The sequence below is a fragment of the Camelus dromedarius genome, chromosome 16 (genome assembly GCF_036321535.1).
Source record: "Camelus dromedarius isolate mCamDro1 chromosome 16, mCamDro1.pat, whole genome shotgun sequence".
In the NCBI taxonomy this organism is placed as follows: domain Eukaryota; kingdom Metazoa; phylum Chordata; class Mammalia; order Artiodactyla; family Camelidae; genus Camelus; species Camelus dromedarius.
The window spans coordinates 46,165,623-46,189,995 of record NC_087451.1 but is presented as its reverse complement, the minus strand read 5'-3'; the positions used below and the strand labels follow the sequence as shown (position 1 = coordinate 46,189,995).

Genomic DNA, 24,373 nt, shown 5'->3' with positions numbered 1-24,373 from the left:
GGTTACCTCTTAAGTCCTTTTTAAATGAAAAACTCTGAGCCCACGAACCCATAGGTTTTAACTTGTGTGAGGTCACCATCAGATCAAATATTTTCATCCAGAAACCAGAGTTGAGCAGGCAGAGTGCTCAGCCTCTTGGCACAGAGCAAGTCAGCATTTTAACAATTTAGCTCTCCAGCAGCTTAAGTAACACTTAGGAAACTCTTTTGGGGGTGGGGGGCAGGTAATTGGATTTATTTATTTGTTTTTAGAGGAGTTACTGGGAATTGAACCCAGGACTTTGTATATGCTAAGCATGTGCTTTACTGCTTGAGCTATACCCTCCCTCCCCACACTTAAGAAACTCTTGATCTTCAGTTGAGATAGATAAACTGGATGGAATTGACCAAAAAAAAAAAAATTCATAGAGGTTTGGAAGACCCTTACTCATCACCTAGTTAAAGTCCATTTTTTTCATTTGTTTCTCAGATGAATTTCAATAACTGTGCCAAAGCTACATGACTATTCAGCCAAGCCGAGAGTAGATGCCAAGCGTTCTTTTTACCATAGGCCACTCAGCCAACCACGTTCATTCAGTAAATTACTATAAAGAAAGGTTCAGCAAGATTTGAATTGCCTTCAGTAATAACAAAGGCCTTCCCCATGACGTATCAACATAGCCCCTTATAGTTTTCCACTGTTCTTTTCAGGTCATGGGGCTAGTAGCAGAGTATTTTACCTTTGGCTGCCTGTCTGCATGGTTGACTACCAGTGAAACAAAGTTGGTGGTTTGGAACCTGGTTTTAGGTTTTAAATGCCATCATACTGTTTGACACAAATATAGCATTTAAAAACAGGAATTCAAGGTTGGAATCAGGAAAGTGAACACATGGAGTGAGACTGGTATTGCTCTGACTTTCAGGGGCTCTTCAGGAAAGTGATTTCAGTTCTGGTACTCAGAAAGCAACATTTCCTACCATCATAGCTGGCCCTGGTTCCAAAATGTCTCCTTGATGATTTGCAGATTAACTTTTGTATTGGCTTCTGCAGACCAGCTTAATGATTCTTTCATCGAGGAACAAGTAACTAAAATATCCATCCACAGCAGAAGAATGAGTGTCAGGGGAGTGGAAGGAATAATAACATCACGAATGGAACAAGAAGCAGCAGCTGTCAGAGGCCATAAGATTTAAAGGTTGTTTCTGGCTTTTGGACTGGTGTGTGTGTGTGTTTATTTTACCAGAGGCCGGGAGGACCCAGCAATGTCCTACGAGATGCGTGTCTGGTTGCTAATATTTTGGACCCCAGAATCAAGCAGGAAATCATCAAAAAGTTTATTAAACAGCATCTGTCAGAGTATCTGGTACTTTTTCAAGAAAACCAAGATGTAAGTGTTGACAAAATGAAATCAGATGTTACATTTGAGTTTTATTGAAAATTGAATGCCCTCAAGTCTATGATTTATACTTTATTAGTATTACTGTCTTAAAGTGTTGATTGTTGACCCGTGAATTAGTGGCTGACTGTACAGTTCAGTGATTCTTAACCATCTGGGGGTCACTGACCCTTTGGAGAAATTATATGAGAGCTACAGATCTTCTCCCCAAAAATGCACCTGTGCAGAACATTTCAGGAAATTTATAGACCCCTGAAGCCCAGGCATAAGCCCCAGGTAAAGAACCTCTGGATCAAGTGAAAAAGTAGCCTAGACTCTTTAAAACCATGAGAAATAGACTGGTTGTATTTTTCTTGGTTTTGTGTTTTTGCTTATTTCCTTAAACTGTCAATACTGCTTCTAAGCACTGGCGTGGCTTTTGTTCTCTGCTTTCCTCAGGTTGCCTGGCTGGACAAAATCGACAGACGCTATGCCTGGATAAAACGGCAGCTTGTGGACTATGAGGAGAAATACGGCCGGATGTTTCCACGCGAGTGGTACATGGCCGAGAGGATTGCAGTAGAATTTTGCCACATCACAAGGTAGATGCCAGCTCTCTACTGGTTTTGGTGTAAACCGAAACCAATTGAAATCAGTTGATTGAAACTAATCCCTGCATCTCTGTGGGTTCCATATTCTCTTGTGGATTACCACTTTGACTTTTTTTGTGTGTTTTGAAAGTCATTATGCTTTTCTCTTTCTTTTTTTCCTTTTTGTTAGTGGAGGTACTGGGAATTGAACCCAGAACCTCATGTATGCTAAATATGTATTCTACCACTGAGCTACACCCCACCCTGGAAAGTCATCTTTCTAATGAGAACTTCTTCACCTATGCTGAACTGCCTTCCCTCAGAAGACTCCTTTTTTGTTGAAAGTCAGATTTTATGTACCCCAAACCAACTCCCACACTCCAACTGTAGCTGTATCCCACCTTCTCCAACTTCAGGGTTCCAACCCTGGAGGAGAGAGCATCATGTGAAGAAAGGGTAAAGACTTGATAAAGAAAAATGAAAAAGGGCCCATGAGAGCCCTGGACCAGTAGCCTGTATCCAGAGCACTCATTTGTCTGTTTTGCCGGAAGAGCGATACGTGCACACACAGCAGCAAAGTCTGCTCTTATCTTTGCTCTAGGACTTTCCTTTTGTCTCGATCTTGCCTTGAACAGCCTGCCTTCTGACTTAACCAACTGAAAGCTCATCAGCCAGATCTCCCTATAGTGACTCATGGCCCCACATTTCCCCATGTGTCTGTACCACATATTTCACTGTGCAGTGAGTGTTTATCCATCATCGTTCTGCTTTTCTGACCTGCTTGGTAGATGGTTCCAGAGGGACAGGGGCAGTGTCTACTTCAGTGAAATAGTAGACATTCAGGAAATAGCCACTGAGCAAATTTCCTACCCCTAGTACAGTGTTTATAGTCTTTGGATAGTTAATATAATTGGTATCTGAGTGTTCTGAGTATTTTAAAGAGCTTCTCTCATTCATCCTGTCTTCAGTTTCCATGAGTGTAGCCCAGGGCCAGATAGTCCATTTATATCAAAGAATTAAAGCCCAGGAAGTATAGATCTGTGTATCCAGGACAAAGCTCAAGCTGGAGTCAGAAGTTCTTAATCTTGCCTTGCAGCTGTACCACAACAGTGGTGTAACTGGGTTTTATTAGTTATATAGTCCTTCTAATGGTGCACATTTACATTAATTCCAAGTTTCTTTAAAAAAAAAAGTCCCATATTAAGCAGAACTCCACCAACTTAGAGCAATTCATGGTAGTCATCTTTCTTAAAGTCATGGAGTACAGTCAAGTTGTATGCTTTGAAAGCACATTGTGTGTGGGGAGGGGGGGTTTCTTAAGGGACATTGGCTAGTGATTTTGTTTTGTGTTTTTTTTAAATGGGCTTTATTTTTTAGAGCAGTTTTAGATTCACAGCAAAATTGAGAGGAAGATACAGAGACTTCCCGTACACTCCTGCTCCCACACATGCATGGCCTCCCCCATCATCAGTTATCCCGGACCAGAGTACATGTGTTACAGTCAATTAACTTGCATTGACACGTCATTGTTACACATTTCATTTCTTTATTATTATTTATTTTTACACATCATTATTATCCAGAGTCTGCAGTTTACATTAGGGTTCACCCTTGGCGTTGTACATCCTATGTGATGGTTGTTTTCAGAAACACATTTGCTACCATAGATTTAGATAACCTTTTAGTATTGATTCAAGGTCGATTGTGGTTGTCACTTTCCAAGTCCTGATTAGCAAAGAAGGAGCGAATTCCTTGAGAAATTGATAACTAATTCTCTTTAGCCTACAGTTCAGTGACTTGCAGAATTTATTGTCTGTGAAAAATGAAGTCGGCTGGAGACTGGGAGTATACTGAAGCCAATATTCTGCTGCTGTTGTATCAGCTAATGGCAGTGTTGCAGCCAAGCTTTCATTGTTCAAGTTTTGGCTAAAATCCTACAGATACATAATTCTCAAATAAACTCAGAGGCTCTTTGTCTGACTTTCGTCAATAATTGCATGAGATGATGGTCATAGCTCAGCAGTTACTGAGAGCTCTTCCTGTCCCTGCTCGCTTCCATCTTACATTCTGAGAACGCAACGCCAGAGTGGCACGAGAGCTTTATAGGCAGGAACCACCCAAACATGTACATGTCACTGCCACATGGGGATTCCCACTTCTCATGTCTATTTCTAGGGCTCCTGCTCTCTGGTTGGAGAGATAGTTATTGAGCTCCCTAGAAGAGGGAGGGCTTTGTGAGTCAGTAATTAATGACTTGTGTAATTACATAGAATGTATGCATTTTTATAAAATACCATGTCAGTGCTTCATATATATTATTAACAAATTATCAAAAGGTTTAGAGATAATAAAAATAGTAGTAGCTATGTAAACAGATTGATGTCCATAATCCTTGATGGGTTTTTTCCCACCTTAAAATTCTTATTTAGAAGATATATTTCTATTCCTCAAGCATTAAACTTAGTTGGTAATAGACCTCAGGTTTTGAAATGACCATAAAGTTTTTTGTTTGTTTGCTTGTTTTTAGTATAAGCTAAAATCACTTGCTTTGTTTTGTCTCGAATGATCAGTTTGTTCGACAGTGTTCTTATCTCTCTCATTTGAAGGACAGAACTTGCCAAGATCATGCGCACCAGAGCTAAAGAAATTGAAGTGAAATTGCTTCTTTTTGCTATTCAGAGAACAACTAACTTTGAGGGATTTCTTGCAAAGCGCTTCTCCGGATGCACCCTGACAGATGGAACTCTGGTAAGACCATCCTGAGAGAGGCTGGACCAGGAAATCAATGGCTTGGGTTGGGTGGGTGGGCTTCACTTCAGAAGTTTTTCACAGCATGGTGGTTCCATCCATTGGCTCAAGTGCTTAGTCCCCTATTCTAGGGATTTCACTGAATTCATGTGAATAGTCATACAGAGCACTCTGTGGATTTATTATTTGTCTACTAGGCAGTGCCTCATGTTTCTAGAATGTCCTCTCATCATTTTATCAAAGAGTTAGCCCCATTTTACAGACTGGTAATTTTGTGAGTCATAGAGACCCCACTTACTCAGTCGCAAATACCTTATCACATGATCAACTCCTGAATTTTATTAGAATTAGGATATGTTTGGAGGAAGATGTACCAAGGAAGAGGCGAACTACACCCTGAAAAGCAGAAAATGCTGATTTCTGTATCGTCCATCATTGAAGAGTGGTTACAAAAAGTGTGGCATATCCACCCTGTGGGGGGGGTTACAGCAGTTTGGAAGTGGGAGAATGGGGGTTAGATCTAGATGTGTAATCATAGGAAGAATACCTTTCAGATACCTTAGGTCCAAAATGTAAGCTGCAGCCCAGTACATATGGTATAATTCCATTCATGTAAATAGCATGTTTATGTATGTATATATGTAAGAAAAAGAGCTGGAATTTGTAACAGTGGATGTCTCTGGGGAAGGACGTTGGAGTGAGAATAGGTAGAGAAGCAAAGAATTTTTTTTTTCGTTTTACTCTTGTATGTTGTTTGAATTTTTCTTACACAAATATATTTACATACTTTTTAAACATACTTTTTGCATTTACATACTGTAACAAAGTTTTTTTTTCAATATTTTTTTAATGAGGGAGATGGCCCAAACATTGACTTCCAAACTCTTTCTTCTAATTCTTCTTTTTTAAAAAAAGAGTATAGTTGATATACAATGTTGTGTTAATTTCAGGTGTACAGCAAAGTGATTCAGTTATATGTATATATGTATATATGTATGCATACATATATATGCATTCTTTTTAGATTCTTTTCCATTATAAATTTCTACAAGATACTGAATATAGTTCCCTGTGCTGTATAGTAGGTCCTTGTTTATCTGTTTTATATATAGCAGTGTATATGTGTTAATTCCAAATTCCCAGTTTATCCCTTCACCTTTCCCCTTTGGTAAGTGTAAGTTTGTTTTCTATGTCTGTGAGTCTGAACTCTATCCTCTAACAAACTCTCATGTGGAATCCACACAGACTAGTAGCTGACAATTCTTGCACATCCCCATGTGTCTCACACTGTGCTGGCTGTGTTTGCCTGCTGTCCATCCCTTGGCTTCTTCCCCTGTAGGAAGTAGGTGTCACATGGACAGGCTCTGTCCAGCTAACTGTTTGGGAAATCTGTCCCTGTGAAGAGTGCTTAAATAACATAAGTGCTAAATACCTGTTTTGAGCCATCTTCCCCTCCTTTGGCTGGACCCTACTTCCTAGTGATTTGGGGAGCTCTAGGGTGCCAGGGGAACAAATGACCAGCCCCTGTATCTGATGACCAGGATGGCCTGTAGATTTGGGGCTGTCCCGGGACACGTCAGGTCTCACTTGTGCTAGGAAATGCCCCACAGGTCAAAGGAACTAGAGTAATGTGGGCAGGAAGGGCCCCCTCTAGACAAGGGGAGGCTACTGTGCGGAGTCACCACAGGGAGACTATGAATAACTGGCAGGAGCTGAATGTAAGTTTTCAGAGACAGTGCTTTTTTGTTGAAAACTGGTATGGAGATGTCAAAGTGGCAGTTGGTCACCTGTTTACCCACTTGTGTCTGAGGGAGAAGAGGGCTGGAGGGACCTGTTTTTCCTGGCAGCCTGGCCTCCTTCCACAGTCACTCACTGCCAGGACCAGGCTCCTGGACTGCAGCCTTCCGTCTCTTGGGTGCCCCGTGCTCTGTGGCGTCGGGCGGGGTCACATGGATCACCTGAACCTTTCCCACCAATCCCTTCCTTTTCCGACTTCTGTTTTTGAAATTTCCTGGCATGATCGATTGACAACGTCTCCTCGAGTTATTCAGCTGTGACTTTCCTCTCCCGTCAAGTTTGCAGAGAGCTTCAGATTACAAATCCTTGGCCGGAAAATCCTGCTGAGCCGGGAGCTCTGTAGTCACCCCTCCAATTTGCCCACTGTCTTCTGCACAGACTTCTCCTCATGACTCAACTTCTTGAAGTCAGACTCTTCCCCCAGACTGTTCTTTGTCCCAGTTATCATGACCCAGCAGTCTTTCTGCCTTCCGAGTCCTGAAGGGGGCTGCTCCATAGCCTTCCAGGATTTTTCCCTTAAAGATTAGTTTCTGGAAAGGCAGCAGAACCCCTCGCCTCTTTCACAAGGCAGGCCAGGTCTTGGGGAATCGGTTCACCGCAGCCCTGCTGTGGGGCGATGTGAAGGTCGTGCTCCTCAGTGTAGGTGGTGTTCACTCTGAGCCTGGTCCTCCCAGCACCTTGCTGGGGGACCAAATGGGGCCACACCTTCACTCGTAGCCTGTGAGCCTCTGTGTCAGGGACCTGGGGGATTAGTCCTGACCCCTGGCTTTGCTCCCAACAGGCAGTGTTGGGAAGAGGCTGGCCTGGGCTGGGCCAGGAGCTCCAACTTGCCTGCTGCCTCGTCTAGCAGTTGGACACCCCACCTGAAGACCTGCTGCTCCTTGTCTCCTTAGCTCTTCCCCATCCTGCCTTGATCCCAGGATATGCTTTTTGCAAAATCTTTTGTGGTCACCATTTTGTTTCTGGCTATCAGAATAAATTACAAAATGAACCAAAGTATATCTTGATACCCTTTAACATATGCCAAATTTCATAGAATGTTAGTGAATTCCTTGGAAAACTATAGAAAAGGTAAGAAGTCAGCCAAAGGGCCAAGGTGACCAGAGACCTTCCCAGGCCTGCCCCCTGCCTCCTTTCACTCAGGTCCTTCTAAGCCCCTTGGTGACTGATTGACAGACAGTGAGGGTGAGCGTGTGAGGGGGCTGTTCCTAACTGATCAGTGTGATGCATTCATCTTTTGCTCTTTTTTGACAGATGCAAATTGACATCTTTTAGAAATACAGACTGAAAGAACCTGAAGGACAGACAGGGCTTGTTTTGATTTTACTCTACCAGCCCCTACAGGTTTATAATGTCCTGTAACTGTTAGTGGAAGAAGGGAGCTGCCAGGACTTCTCGCTAATTGCCTAAACTCTTGACCCTTTAGGAGGGATTTAAAATAGTCTGTAAATTAAAATGCCTTGAAATTAAAAGCAAATGTCTGCATATGACTTAACTATACCCACATGCATTATTAGTGACTTGATGATTAGATTTAAGGGTAAACATTATACTCAGCCTCTATGAAAGCAGAGTAGGTTGGGTTAAGTTTTTATAACTGGCTCACTGAACTTGGGAGGGTTTTTTTTTCTTTTTAAATAAAATTAAAAGTGTTCCCATTTCATGCAGCTGAATTTCCCCTCCTCTTGGCATTGCATAAGCTGCCTTTTTAAATAGAATCGTCCTTTGGCTTATAGGGGTCATTTTAATAAACATTTATACTTGCCCAGTTAAAAAAATTACATTATAAATATAGGTATGATTTTCGACCATATGATTTAAACATAAGAGTACTTGCAAAAGGCTCACTACTTGTGAAAGGCCACACAGTGCGTCTTACCCTATGCCTGAGTCGTCCAACAGCTGAACAGCTGCATTAGGGAGAGTTTGGAGGAGGAGGAAGAGGCAGGGTCTCAGCAGTCCTGCCACAGAACAAGGACTTCCGTCCTGAGCAAGGAAGTAGCTTTCCCTGCCTGGTGAGCCACAAATGTTTGGTGTTGCAGAATATTTTATATATGATTTATTTGATGCTAAAGGAATATAGTCCTTCATTTGAATAACATCCCGAGAGGAAATTAATTTGTTTCTGAGAAGAAAGTAATCCATGGTCAAGATAGAAAATTTGCAAGTCATAGGCAAGAATGGAAAAGCAGAAAAAAGTCATTTGTTTTACCGTTAGTCAGAAATGAGGATTTGGCTGTGTTTGTTCTGTACATTTTATACAGTTGAAAGTGCACTTCTTTTTTTTTTGATTTTTTAAAAATATATTTTTATTGAAGTATAGTCAGTTTACAATGTTGTGTCCGTTTCTGGTGTACAGCACAATACCTCAGTCATATAGGAATATATATACATTCATTCTCATATTCTCCTTCACCATAGGTTATTACAAGATAATGAATATGGTTCCTTGTGCTATACAGTATAAACTTGTTTATCTATTTTATATGTATTAGTATCTGCAAATCTCGAACTCCCAATTTATCCCTTCCCCCTGTGGTAACCATAACTTTGTTTTCTATGTCTGTGAATCTGTTTCTGTTTTGTAAATGAGTTCATTTGTCTTTTTTTTAAGACTCCACATGTAAGTGATATCATGTGATATTTTTCTTTCTCTTTCTGGCTTACTTCACTTAGAATGACATTCTCCAGGTTCATCCTTGTTGCTGCAAATAGCATTGTTTTATTATTTTTATGGCTGAGTAGTATTCCATTGAAATTGTACTTCTGAAGCACATTTTTTTTTACTGCTTATTTCATTTTTAAAATTGAAGTAGAATTCATATAACAAAATTTCACAAAAAAACTCACCATTTAAAGTATGCAATTCAGCCGCTTTTAGTATATTCACAAGGTTGTGCTACCATCCCAGTTACCCAATTCCAGAGCATTCCCATCATTCCCAAAGAACTGCCCCCCAGCAGTTTTAATATTTCATTGTATGGATATCCATTTTGCTTATCCATTTATCGGTTGTTAGACTTTTGAGCTGTTTCCACTTTTTGGTTATTATAATGCCATGAACATTTGTGTACAAGTTTTTGTGTGAACATGTTTTCACTTCTCAGGGTTGTATCTAGGAGTGGAGTTGCTGGGTTGAATCGTAACTCCATGTTTTAACTTCTTGAGGAGCTGCCAGACTTTTCTGTAGCAACTACAGCATTTTACATTCCCACCACCAGTGTAGGAGAGTTCAGAATTCTCCACATCCTTGCCAATATTACTTTCCTTCTTTGATAATTTGAAATGTCCAGCTAAGGCCTGTGAAAGGGATTTGTGCAGGCAGACCCAGGTATGAATATACTACTGCCTAAGGCCAGCTTCTCTCTTCCCAGCAGTAAATTAGATAGCTTGGCTGTCCTGTGGCACTTCTTGTTTTGGAGGTGCTGGGAATCCCAAGTGGTTTAATTAGTAGGAATTAACTTGCAGTATGAAGAATTTTTCCTTCCTGTATGGACTTGAAATCAACCATCATCATAGCAAAAAGAATGAATTCTTTTAAAATTGGAAAGTCATTCATTTCTTGACAAGTTTTTGGTTTCACTTAGCAGCCCCAGAGCTTATGGAATATGTCATTTGAGTTATTTAAAACCTAAACCTAAACTTGTAATTCTCTGTGGTCCAGGATAGCTGCAAAGCAGGACTGAGAAGTGTGGACTGGTTGGCTCTGACAGCAGGGCTCTTACACAGGAGGCTGAGTCGTGCTGGTGATTGCTCCCTGCAAAGACTTGTCCTTTCATCACAGCAAATTAATCTGAGCAGTAACACAGCCCCCTAAATAGCAGGAGTCCCTCCCCACCCCTCAGGGTTTTGTAATATAACATTTGCCAATAGGATGGCGGTGCATGCAGTACTTCAAGGGCTTCGTTGGAGACTAAGGGAGAACAGAGACACTCTGGGGACCTTTGCCTTGTAATTTGATGGGCCCATTGCTTTCATTTCCTGGAGAGATCCCAAAGTGATGGAAAATTAGGGACAGGATCTCACTTGTGATTAAAAAGAATTCTTTTTACAAGTCTTCTAAGTCCTGCACTCCCATCTCTTTCCCTCCTGATGGTTGCTTCACTGAGGGAGGCACAGCCACAATTCTGGGTTAGTTACTCGCCTGCCCCTCTTAACCTCCAGTGAAAGCCCCTATGTACCGAGCTTCCCCTGTGGCCAGACGTCATGTTAAGCTGCTTTATATACATAGTCATGCTATATGTATGTTACCTCATTTCATTTCCATGACAGCTCCAGGCAGCGGGTATTAATATCCCTTCACATTGCAGCTGGAAGGCCTGAGGCTTGGAGAAGTTAAGCAACATACCCAAGTGGTGCAGCCTGGACTTGAACCCAGGCCCATCCCTCGGTTAATGGTTGCACCAGCCACACAGTTGCTCAGACCAGAAAGGTGCATGACTCTTGCTTCCTTTCTTTCCTTCACCCTCACATCCACTCTCTCGACAAGTCCTCTGGGTTCTGTCTCCTAAATATGTCCCAGATCTGGCCACTTTTTTTCATCTCCACCCTCTCCCAAATCAGCCTCTGACCCAGGACACTACAGCGGCCTCTTCAAAATGTAAAACTCGATCCTAGCACTGCCCTGTTTAAACCCCCATTGATTGCTCTGTTGCAGTGAAAAGAAAACCGTGTTTCTCACAGCCCACAGCAGGCTGTGTGATTGGGCTCCTGCTGCGTCCTTTCCTCGTGCCCCCATCTTCCTTTCCGTCCCGCAGACTCAATAGGCTCGCTCCAGCCTGAGCGCTGGATGCCCCCAGTGAGAATGCTCTTCCCCAGATCGTTGCCAGACTGGCTCCTTCTCATTCAGGGCTGCTCAGATCTCACCTCCTCAGAGAGGCCCTCTCGGATCACCATGGAAAGAAGTGCTTCCCCAGCCACACCCCCAGCCCACCCCTGTTCCTAAATTTTATTTTCATCACAATCCTCCCTACTTTGTCTTATTCAGTGTGCCTAGAAGAATGCCCAGAGTAGAGTAGATGCTCAGTGCATAGCAGGTGAACGGAGGGCACCATGAGCTGTGCCCTTTGCCTGGAAAGCCCCGTCGTCCCATACCCTTCCCGTATGTAACTCTGGGGGACCCCTCAGTTCTGGCTTCAATGTCCTTTCCTCAGGGAAGTTTTCTGTGACCCTCTGCCTTTACTTTTCCCGCTCATGTGATTATTTGATTCCAGTCTGTCTCCTGCCCGAGTGTGACCCCCCTGAGGGCAGAGAGCGGTCTGCCCTGCTCCCTGCTGTATTTGTTGCCCTGCACATCCCTTTGTCAGCTAGTGAATGGAGGATGAGTCGCGTTTCTGGTAACAGCTTAGTCCCCAGTTGGAGTGTGTGTGCCTCACGTGAATGAACAAGGGGTTCCTGAGTGCCCCGATGCCCTCGGCAGGCCCAGCAGGATGTTCATAGAGCCAGCCTGGGGGGCTAGGAAAGACCCATCTACTCCTAGGAATCTTCTGACCTGGGACCCCAAACAGCTAGTCCCCGCGAGACTTACTGCCTTCCATATTACTCTGCTTTTTCCATGATACCCTTTATGTTTGCTTCTTACTACTTACATCCATCCATTGGACACCCCACCGGTGAGCGTGGAGCCCAGCAACACCCTCTGTCCACTTCACCAATGTCCCCCTTTTGTCATTATTTCCAGTAACACATTGTTTTCAAGGAGACCCACCTGTATTTAATTGTGAGATGTTATTGTCAACCCTGGTAGACCTAGCAGTATATGGGGAACGTCTAGTTCAAAAATCCATATCCCGTTTCTATCATTGAATGATTTTGAACACAGCTTTTCACTTCTTTTGTTGACTTGCTCTCCTTATGTCCAGAGGACCAAAAGACTCAGAATCGTTGGGGTTCTGCTTAACAGTATGATTTCCAAACCAGCTGTTGAGCCAGTGGGATCAGGAATCCAATGCTGTTAACTAATTTAACTTGTTGAAGTGTAAGCATCAGATTCCCTTTCTCACCACTCCCCTCTCCCTGAAATACCAGCAGCCTTCACAAAGACAACTAAAACTTAGAAATACGATTTTTTTTTAAAAATTGCTTTCTAAAAATAGCCTAATTCTCAATGTAAATATAAATAGCTTTACATTTTTAGGGTTTTTTTTCCCCCATGTCAGGTAAGGAAGCCAGAGTTTGGAGCGTGTACATTGGAAATGTTTGCTGGGTTATTAGACCCTGTTGTTTCTCAGCAAGGTGCCACAAAAAATCATTGTCCTGCTACTGATTACCTTAAGCTAATGCATTAATCACAAGACTTTCTTGCTACACTGAGGCTGTGTCTAGCCACATCATAGCATCCAAGTGTTTTGGCCAAGAATGAAGTCGTTTACATGAGTGTAAGCAGAACTGTGTTAAAGCCTAAACCAGACACAGGTGTGGTTTTTGTTTTTTAAGTTTTATTTTTTCTTTTTGTTTTGTTCTTTTCTTTCTTTCTTTCTTTCTTTCTTTGTTTTCTTTCTTTTCTTTTTCTTTCTTTCTTTCCTTCTTTCTTTCTTTCCTTCTTTCTTTCTTCTTTCTTTCTTTCCTTCTTTCTTTCTTTCTTTCTTTCTTTCTTTCTTTCCTTCTTTCTTTCTTTCTTTCCTTCCTTCCTTCTTTCTTTCTTTCTTTCTTTCTTTCTTTCTTTCTTTCTTTCTTTCTTTCTTTCTTTCTTTCTTTCTTTCTTCCCCTCTCTCTCTTTCTTTCTTTCTTCCTTCCTTCTTTCTTTCTTTCTTTCTTTCTTTCTTTCTTTCTTTCTTTCTTTCTTTCTTTCTTTCTTTCTTTCTTTCTTTCTTTCTTTCTTTCTTTCTTTCTTTCTTTCTTTCTTTCTTTCTTTCTTTCTTTCTTTCTTTCTTTCTTTCTTTCTTTCTTTCTTTCTTTCTTTCTTTCTTATTTTTTTAGTAATATCTTCAGCTGATATCCTGGCACCTGACAGAGTCATTCACACACTCTAGTCCACCTGCCATCCTTCTTGGCTTAGGGATTAGTTTGAGTTGCTCCCCTGATATATGCTCGATGTCCCAGGTACATTTAGAAACTCCCTCTCCATGTGGCTTGTCTCCAAAGAGCCATTCCTTTCCCCTCCCCCTTTTCCCCAGCACCCGCCAATCCCTTTTATCCTGCTTGTCCATCTAGTTTCCTTTCTGACAGAACACCCAGCTCCCTGGCAAAAACAACATCTGGAGGTCAAATTGTTAGAAAAAAAAAATTCCAAAGAGCTGCCTCGATTCTGTTGTTGCACTGCAATTTTCATCACTAACATGTATCATGTGCTTCCTCCAGGACTTCACACGCTTTATCACATTTAATCCTTCAAGTAGTCCTGTAACTGAATCCTCATCCAGCACAGGAGGCTGCTGTGACTCAGAGAAGCTAGATGTTTTTGCCAACGCAGCAGTATTAGAGCTGAAACCCACACCTCCTGCCTCCAGCTTTCCCACCGGCCTGTGGTCCCACCCAGTGATATCTTTTGCAAGAGTGGTCATATTCAGGAGCTGGGAAGTCATTTTTCTCCAGAAGATTTTGTTGTGATTGTGATAAGGGACTTATTTGGGAAGGGACTTCTGTCTATAATCTCAAACACAAAAGATTAGCTTTATAGTTTGTTCTTTTTGTTTTTTTTCTTAACAGAGGCATTGGGGATTAAACCCAGGACCTCATGCACGCCAAGCATGTGCTCTACCACTGAGCAAAACCCCCCACCCCCCTGTAGTTTGTTCTTGAATTCAAACCCATCTGGCATTTTGATTCATTCATATTTATGAAGACCATGCCAGGCACCAGATACAGGATGGGGAACAGGACAGACAAGATCCCTGCTGTCACAAAATCTAGTGGGGAGAAGATGGAGAAATGAGCAGTTGTGGGATTTTAGTAAATATCTGGGTAGGTGACGTACCAGGTAGGATGGGAGCAAGTGGCAGGGACATCTAACTTGGACTTGACAGATGGGGAAGGCTTCTCAGAAGAGGAGACTTTTGACTTGAAGACTGAGTTAGATTGGGATTGGGATTGGGTGGGCAGTAAGGTTTCAGGAAGAGGAAAAAGCCATGTGAAGGCCTGGAGGTGAGGATGTGGCCCATGTTGTCTGTTTTTGCCCATTAGTTCAGATTTCATGATTCAGCTGTGGGAGAGACCTGGCAGAGCAGCTCAGTGGGGAAAGCTTTTGAATATGCTCAGACAATACCCATCTCTTTCTCATGTTTCCTTAACAGAAAAAACTCGAGTCTCCACCTGCCTCCACCAATCCGTTCCTGGAAGATGAGCCGACACCAGAGATGGAGGACCTGGCAATGGAAAAAGGAGAATTAGAGCAGGTAAGCCTGGGTTGGGTTTCCTCGTGCAGCTTACCTAATGTCAGTTCCTGACAGTGGGTCTGCTCGCTCTAAACATGATCCCTTGGCTCTTGACCACATTCAGGAATTACAGCTTTGGTGGTCTTCGTAGAAAGCCTTTATCTGAATGTACGTTTAGAAAACTGAGTGAAAGAGCAGCCCTTCCTGCCCCAGCCCTCTGCTCCCATCACTGGAATTAGCCACACACGCACAAGCTTCATGAGCCCACGTGGTGGGGCAGCAGAATTCCAACCCCCCCATCAGTGTCCCCTGAACTTGTCAGCTGAGCGTCCGGTTGTCCCCTCGTCTGGCCCAGTGATGACACGAGAGGCTGAAAGATCCCCGGCGAAGTTAGCACACGACCAGCCAGGAGAGGCCTCCGCCCTGTGGAAGCCATCGGGGCGGCCCGGAGACACCAAGCTGACCAATGGCATATTTGGAGAGTGACTTTTCAGGGAACACTAGCACTTTCATTTCCTTCGGCTATTTCTGTCCAACTCTAAATTTCCTCTCCCTTCATCCTACAGAAGGGTGTTTTTGTCTCACTGCCATTTTATGACAACAGAGGTTAGAGCAATAAATCAGGACTTTTCCTGTCTGGATTAGTGATCCTTCATTTTAATTTTTCTCCACTTGGCTGCTGGAGGATGATTTTCTGGGACTGTTTTGCTCCAGACACCACCGAAAGGGAGGCTGGCCAGGAAGAGCCACTCTGGGAAACCCGGACCCATGCACTTGGTGGTTAACCCTGCGTTCTGAGCACAGGGAGGGTGGGGGGACCGTCCTGGTAGGAGCCCACAGAGCAGAGTTTCCAGGAGCAGTTCTGAAGTGATGCAATAAAGTGTGTCTGATTCACTGATTAAATAATTATGATAATGTGGACGCCTCAGATTTTTATGGTGTTTTAGACTTGAAAAGTCTTTTACAGGCTTTATTTCACTTCATCTTCACAATGCCTGCCTCTCCTTTTATAGGATTTAATATGAGCTGCTGTGCTCATGGCTCAGAAAGGTTAAGTGGTTTACCCAGGGTTGCATAATTTAGATGTGGAGGAGCTAGGCCCGGAAGCCAGGCCTAGAAGTCAGAGACTAGGCCTCCTTTCCTGGAGCTCTTGCTGTTATACCATGATGTCTCCCCGAAAACTGGAAGGCATAGAAATGAATCCTGTGAAAAGAAGTGAATGAATAAAGCTGAAGGGATGCCTTGAGGCTGTCCCAGGGATTAGATGTAATTGATTTAAAGCCATCGTATAAATTAACCTGGGAGAAAACAAAAGATTTCTTCTAACTGGAGGAATATACCTATCACACTTTGAGAGGATGGACTGGGATGGAAAAGAAGAGTCCAGGGGTAGAGCTCATTCTTCTGGTGTCTCTTCCACCCACACTCAGTCACCTGTACCATCTGAGCTGGCCTTGTGTAGTAGGACCATTTTCAGGGCCCTCATGTCTCCCCAGTGCAAGTGACTGTCATTGTCATGTCTAGGATTGTGTAGGTGAATACACAGGTGCTTAGTATTGCTTCCATGAAAAGTAACTAGTCGTCCGATACTTCTGATGAATAGTTGAATAAATTTTGTTGTCTACTTACCTAAAAAACATTTTAGGAATTCCCCATTAGCTACAAAATTGGTTTTGCCAGGTAAAGTATGATTTTTCTTTTTTGTGGAACTTTTTGCTCATTTAGGAAGCTTGGGGTTATTGTCTTAAGGACAAAGACCTGCTCATTCTGAGGACACAGAACATAGGTACACAGGGTAAAGCAGAGTTGCGTGCTGGGGGAGATGCCAGACGCTGGTCTGCCGATAGCTGACCTTGTGACCTTAGGTTGGTTTTTACTCTCTCGAGACTTAGTTTCTTCATCTTTCGAGAGAGCCAGTGGTTTTCCAACTGTATTCCTTGGTACCCCGTCAGGTGTCACTGTGGGGAGCTGGGAGGAGACCAGAGCCCCTTGTCCCTGCAAACAGAACAGTTCTAGTTTGAGTCAGGTTTTTCATGGACTTCCAGGTGAAATTGCTTTTGGATCAGGAGTTTTAGATGTTTTCTAAAAGAAATCACTAAAAACCCCTTGACCAGGTGGAAAGAGTCTAGCTCAGTGGTAGAGCATGTGCTTAGCATGCACAAGGTCCTGGATTCAATCCCCAATACTTCCACTAAGTAAATAAGTAGACAAATCTAATTCCCTTGCCCACCCCACCCCCCAAAAAAAACCTGGACTAGATGATCCACCCATAGTTTCATGGGCTGTTACTTATTAGTAATAAAACTTACACACCAGGGACTGAGGCCTCCCCACACGCCCATCCCCACCTTCCCACTACCTCTCCAGCACCATCTTGCTTGTGGTTGACTAGGTAGGAGCTCCAGGATTCCCCTCTTCCCGGCTACTTTTTGGCTCCCAGAATTGGGTACACAGAAAGATCAGGAGCTGGGTGGGGCGCTGGGGAGAAAGTCCCTAGGGTACTTGCAGTGAGCTCAGCCAGAGGTGGCAGAGGAAGGCCCCAGCCGTTGTCCTGGGTCACCAGCCCATTGCCTTACTGCCGTCAGCAGACCGGAGGCCCTCGAGGTAAGGGTCACTTTCTGCTCACCACTGCCATTAGGCCAGAGAGAGGGAGAGTGAACTTGCAAAGAGGGATTTAATTTGAACAATCAGTTGCCAAACATATTCCCAATGATTAAATAAATGGCATCTGAAAGGGGACTGAGGGTGCTCAGAGTATAAGAGAAAGGCAGAAGAAATAAGGAATTTCTGGTTTTAAAACGTACTCTTCTGGTGATCCGAGCAGTTAGATTTAATCTGTTTACATTGGATAGTAATAAAAGGAAATGGGACCAGCTGCAGACCTCCTTACTGTGACAACAGTAACCTTTTATTATTCCATCAAACTCCAGGAGGAAATAGCTTAAACATCTGCAGCTTTTGGACAGAATTCACACACTCCAAAATCCAGCCTGAGTGCTACTGCTAAATGACTTAGTATATTCTTTAAGCTGAGAAGCAGCCCTCTGGGGAGCTGGGCAGTGCCAAGGGAGACACCAGTGCAAGCTGAAATTCCAGCCCCGATTATCTGACTATGAGCACATCTATAAAGCAGCCATAGGCAGGAGGCAGCCCTGCGGGAAAGAAGAAAAAAAGGAAAATTCAGGCAGTCCCTCCCCTTGTCCCCCTCTTGCTTCCAAATCACACTGAAAACGCTGTGAGAGGACAGAGAGCAGTGGTGACAGGTCCCTCCGTACGGCCAGGCTCTCCGTTAGAGGCCAGGCGGAACAGAGGCACCGGCGGGCAGGGCCAGGACGCCTGCTCTGCCTGGTTATGTGGCTCTCGGGGTGCCAGACCCACTGGGTTCTGTGGGGCCTCATCGAGCACGGGGCCTCTGGGAGACTGATCAGGATGAGTTTGTTGGGACTATCATGTAGCCATGTTCTTTATCATTAGAATCTATATTTTACACTGAATGAGCTCTTCTGACTTACCCATAAATTTTTATCATATATCACTTTTGTGCATGCATAAAAGGGAAATATAAGCAAAATAAATAGGTTTAGATATTCCTAAAACTTCTTCACATTCAGAGTCCAACTCTCCCGAACCACTTAATAAAAAAAAAACTTTCTGTTTTGAAATAATTATAGATTCATAAGAAGTTGCCCAGAGAGGTCCTGCTTCCCCCCGTGGTGGCTAATGTGCCCGTAGAGCATCCTTAGAACCTGGACGTTGATTCTAACTTGTTTTAACTCAGGCATGGACATCTGTGTTTTCCCACATGTTATCGTCCTCCGGACCATCCGGAGTGTGGATGAGGCATCATTTCTCAAAATGCTCCACTGCTGTATCTGGGATTATCTGCAGGCTGTTGGCACACCCATCTCCAACATGTTTTATTGTCATTTTTAATTTATTCTCTCTTCTTTTTTTAAAAGAATGTCAAACTTAGAGAAAGTTTTAAGAATATTACAAGGAGCTCTCAAATATTTTTCACCTGGGTTCACCAGTTATTAATATGGTGCTACATTTACTTTATCATTTCCTCCCCATTCCTTCCTTCTCTCTGTCTCTCTCTCTGTCCCTGTCTCTTTCTCTCTTTCAGAACAGTTTGTAAGTTTATAGGTATCATGCCCTTTACCTCTGAGTATTTCAGCATGTATTTCCTTTAGGAAATACATTTACTTAAGAAGGATATCCACTTAAATGACCACAGATCAAAATCAGAAATTTTTACATCAGTATACAATACAGACTTTATTTAAATTTCATAGTGTGATCCTAAAGTGATAAATTAAAACATTGTCAATAGTTGGAAAAGTACACATAAATTAGTAAGTAAATGAAGCCCAATACAAAAATATGCATGTTGATTTAAAGCATGACGGCATTCTATATTATATAAACTCCCAGTTATAATTTCTGGAAGCTATTCTGAAGACGTGTGACTATTTTTATCAAGGGAACAAAATATAAATAAAGGAATAATTATAATTATGGAGATTCTGTTTTAATTAATGAATTAATTAAATGGGTATAGTGGCCATATTTTCCAGTTTTAAAATCAGGATATCTAATCCTGCAAAAGTTAGACAAATTAAATCACATTTATCTATTCATTTGGCAGATCATCTTACTGAAAAGAATAAAATAATGAAAATTAAATAGCTGACTTGGGGAATGTAAAACTAATAAATAAGGACCACACCGTCACAACCATCATACTATGTCATTTTAATAGAATAGAATAGAAATGTGGGGAAACTCCTAAGGCATATCTGAAGTGAAGTGGAACTTTGGAGCCAACCAGTAACTCAGTGAACCCAATCTTGAGAGTCTGTTACAGTCTCAGCCTAGGGCCTGACTTTGGCAGTGACTTCTGGATGAAAAGAGAGAATAGCCCAGAGAATAGCCATTCTTGGGATGGACCAGAGTTTCTCCAAATCCTACAAAAAAATTAAAGATATGGAATTCATAAAAGGTAAAAAGGGAAGAAAGCTAAATATGGAATGGAATGGGCTATATCTATGATTAACATTTAATTTTTGGTGATCATTACCAGCTTTTATAGATGTATTTAACCATTACTATATTTTTTTTAATTACTAGAAGAAGATGATCATTATTTCTGTCTGTCATTAGGGGCTTAGCTTTTCCTATATTTAATTTTAAAAATATGAGCAGTTTAACTCATATGCTTACATACTCTGGGTGCCAATTTATACCCAAAGTGTATTCTGGTATCAACCCTGGGCAAGGGCTCAGGGTCCTCTATTTTCAAATGCCAACAAAAGGAAATAGGTAGAATTGACTCTTTTTTAGGAACAGAAAGAAATCTGTGGGACGATCCTTGCTCATTTTTCAGATGTTTTGGAAGGGAACTAAGTAGCAAATACAGTATTTCAATGCTTGCCTGCCCAGATGACCTTTTTATCGAGTGGTTTCCCATTATCAGCTGGGGACCAGTGCTGAGCCAGGTTTTCATGGTCCAAGGCAAAAAATAAAGACAAAACAACGAGCTCCTCTGTTTGTCTATCTTTCTGTCTGATATAAAGTCACCAACTATCTTTTCTTGGGAAGGACTCCCTTTATGCTATTGTCTTCTCTCTTTAGATGTTTGAGTGTAAAATACTCTTTCTTTTAGGAACTTGTGGTGAGAGTAGAAAGTAGCAAAATAAAAAGTTAGCAACCCTGTGTTGGCCCCCTACCCTTCTTTTTCCTACACTTGATGAAATTCAGCAGTCTTGGGAAGCATTGCAGGAAGCAGTGATCTGATAGAAAGAGTTCTAGTTTAGGAGATGGGAAGCTTCACCACATGCCTTGGGGCAGACTGCTAGAACCCTCCGAGCCTCCCTTTCTTTAGATATAAAATAGTAGTAGTAATTCCTACATGGAAAGTTGTCGTGAGGAATAGATGATATACTATTTTGTGTCAAAGTGCTGGGCCCGTGATGACAATGTATTACATGGAGGCTATTGTAATTAGATCCTGTGGGCGCACTCTATACTTTCCAAAGCACTGCACAGCTATAAGTTGCTGTTATTAGCTCGGATTTACATTTTTAAAATATCAGTCAGATGATGAAGATCTTCCAAATTGAAAATGCGTGTGTTACTAAAGTAGCAGAAAATCTGTCACCACACAAACAGAGCACGCAAACGATGCCAGCGGAGCTGGCTTATTGTTCACAAACTGGCATGAATCATAGTACAGGACATAGTCCCAGTCCAGTTACACTGAGTGCTTCTTATGTATAAGTTAGGAGTGAACTTTGAAGGGATGTTTTCTTTGAAACCACTTGAAAATTTGCAAAGATGGCTCAAGCAGAGGGTTTTTTTTTTTTTTTTCCTCTACAGCCAAGGAAGCCTAAAGCCCCAGACAATCCATTTCATGGAATCGTTTCCAAGTGTTTTGAGCCTCATCTCTACGTGTACATTGAGTCCCAGGACAAGTGAGTGACGAGTGTTTGCCACTTTCTCCTGCATTTCTCGCGCCTCTGGTCCGGGTTGGGCCTCACAAGGGCACAGCTCCTTCTAGAGGTGGAAGGAGGCACTTGGCCTGCCTGGGACCATCCCTGGAAACCTGTTAAGGGTATTTTTATGCCTTTTGAATGTTATCGTGTGTTGTGCCTATAAATCTTAGCAGCCTGAGTTTGACTCTAATGACGTCCCAAACAGATGCCAGCACCCCCTTCCCAGGCGGGCACTGGGTCCTCATCTAGCTCCGTGTGTCTGCCCATAGGCCTTGCAGCGCCAGGCACTGGGAAGGGGGGAAAGAAAGCCTCACCTCGGATGTACGTGTTCTCAAGTATAATTTGTTTAAACTTTTCATTTTGAAGTAACTTAGACTTACCAAAAAGTTATAAAAAATTCTCACCTGCCCTTCGCCCAGAGAATGTTAACAGTTTGTATAACCACAGTTATGAGAATCAGGAAGGTAACCTCCTCCCACGAACATCCTTTTTCTGGTCCAAGATCCAGTCCTGCATTTAGCTGTCAGGACTCTCCAGTCTCCTTTGAGATATAATTCCTCAGGCTTTTCTTTGTCTTTCATGACCTTGACACTTTTAAAAAGTGCTGATCAGCTATTTCATCCAGTGCCCTTCATTTCTGTTGGTGGTGTTTCCTCTTGATTAAATCCAGGTAGTGCTTTTGGGGCAAGAATACCACAGAGGTGACGTTGCGTCCTTCTCAGTGCACAGTGCATGATGTCCGGAGGCACCTCACGCGGATTTGCCCCATTACTGCTGAGGTTGACCTTGACCACTTGCTGAAGTTCTGTTTGCTAGCGGTCTCCCTATGAAGCTACTGTTTTTCTCTTTGTAATTAATAAGTGTCTTGTGGGGGATACTTTGGGACTGTGTAAATATGTCCCATGTCTTCTTATACTCTGCCCACTCATTTTGACATCCCTTGACGATTCCTGCCTAAAGCAGTTATTATTGTAATGTTTGCTACATGTTGATAGTCTATTTCTTTTATTTCTTCTGCATTTACTCATTGGGGTTCTACTCTAAGGAAGAGCTTCCCCTTCTCCCCCACTTGTTGGTTTGTTTATTTATGTCAGTTTGGACTGATAGGTTCTTATTTTCTTTTATGGATTGTCATCCATTTGATATATATACTTTTTACAAACTCAGGGCCTCCAGAAAGTGTTTACAAAGCAGCCCACTGCCGCCGAGTTTCCTGACAGCCAGGGAGCAGGTTCCTTTTCCAGTGTCCATTGTTCATGCAACGGATGGAGACCCCTCCTCATCCCTGGATCTCCATCCCCAGCTAGGGCCACTGTAGCAGGCCCTTCCATGCCAGGAGGCAGATTTTGGAAAGGCTGGTTTTCTGGAACAGCTGAACTGACTGGAGATAGGCTGGTCCAGGCCCCGAGAAGAGGCCACATAGCCTGAAGCATGCACTTAGGAGGACCAGACAGTGGCTCACACAGGGACAAGAGCAGCTGTGAGAAAGTTCTTGAGGGGAGTTCTCTGGAAAAGCATTTTGGTGCTGAAGCCCAGCTTTTTTTTTTTTTTTTTTTTTAATGCTTCTTTCATTTTATCAAATTCTTGCTTCAAGTATGTTTCAGTGGTAAACCATAAGATTAAGAGAACATTTCAGGTGGGTATTTGTATGTTACATGAAACATTATGATTTTAACCTATTTGATTTTATAGATTGTTTGTACTCCTTCCGTGATTACAAAATGCTTCATAGTAAAACCCCAGAAAATGAACTTTATAGAAGAGCTTCCATGTTACTGAAAACAACCTCCTTGCCACACCTCCCCAACCCCCGCCAAAAAAAAAGCTGTCTTGACATTTTTGGCCTTGTAAAGCCCCAGCTTTCTCCTGCTCTCTATCCATTGGGCTTCTGTCTGAAGGAACATAAATGGACAGTAGTTACTGTTGCCATTTAGTCCTTTGAAAGCACTCTGCCTCCTGCATTCGGAAAGTTTTCTCTCGGGATATTAATGACACCCTTGTGGGGCAGGAAAAAGGAGGAGCTATTTGCCTATTAGATTAACAGGTCTTGGAGCAACCTCCTGTATGACTGTTTTTGGACATAGCCCCTTCTTCTATCAATCCAAATTCTTATTTTTAAAAAGGCTTAAAAGCAATTGGGTCCAGGGGTTATTAAAGTGCATTATCTGAGATAACCATGTACGTTCCCCCAACGTACCCGGCTCCTGCAGAGTCACTTTTCTGCGTTGTCTGTTATAATTCTGGGATCTGCTCTTTCACGTGGCCTTGATTCAGATAAAGCCATACTCATTGTTCATGATACTTTGGGCCAAGAGCCAGCCCTCCCTTCCTCAGGGACTATCCATTTCTCTGTGAAAAATGAGGTGCTGGCCCCTCACCCTGCCATCTGGCCTCACTGGGGTGTTTCCGCAGCGCTAGGGCAGCAGCAGAAGCTACTTGAAGGAGAACTACGCAGGTCGTGCTGTTGTTGCTCCAGAATAAGCAGCTGGAGCTTGAAGGAGAAAACAGGGTTCCAGAAATCCCCTTCCTCGTCTGTTAAAGGAGAGCATCAGACAGAATAATGCCTAAAGCAGTAGGTTGTTAACCTCTTTTGAGTCATACATCCCGATGAAAGCCGCAGACCGGCTGCCAAAAAAAATCCACATAAACCCACACACTATTTTGAGTACAATTTTTTTTAAGAGGTTCTTCAAAGCCCTTCCTCCCTTCAGCCAGAGAATCCTGAGACTGGGGAAGAAACTCAGGTGGGGACTGAGTGGGGAACTCAGGTGGGGATTTTGCTCAAGTTACTACTCTTGTTGAGCTAGGGAGGAAAACCTTAGGCCATTCACAAACTCCCAGATGACAGAGACCCAGCACAGTGTGGTAGAAGGAGTGTGGGCCTGGAGGCCGGATGGACCTGGATTTCAGTCCGAGCTATACACTCGTTAGCCTGGGACCTCGAGTACACAGTGCTTAACCTCCCTCTGCAGTGAGGTTCATAATGCCCCCTCCCAGGATTAGTGGTGAGGATGAAATGAGGTGACATACTGGCACTTGGCACAAGTAAACAGCGCTTGGGAACTGGGCCTGCCCTGC

The 24,373-nt window shown here is 42.9% G+C and overlaps 1 protein-coding gene across 2 annotated transcripts in view; it reads left to right on the top strand.

The window, feature by feature from the left end:
• Positions 1 to 24,373, top strand: part of VPS53 (VPS53 subunit of GARP complex) — a 118,638-nt gene that overhangs the window by 49,986 nt on the left and 44,279 nt on the right. For both annotated transcript variants that reach the window (XM_010978918.3, XM_064495842.1), the window contains 5 exons: positions 1,223 to 1,366; positions 1,814 to 1,956; positions 4,551 to 4,692; positions 14,721 to 14,822; positions 21,180 to 21,274. In XM_010978918.3, the coding sequence (XP_010977220.1) occupies positions 1,223 to 1,366; positions 1,814 to 1,956; positions 4,551 to 4,692; positions 14,721 to 14,822; positions 21,180 to 21,274 (626 nt within the window). The remainder of the gene's footprint in view (positions 1 to 1,222; positions 1,367 to 1,813; positions 1,957 to 4,550; positions 4,693 to 14,720; positions 14,823 to 21,179; positions 21,275 to 24,373) is intronic.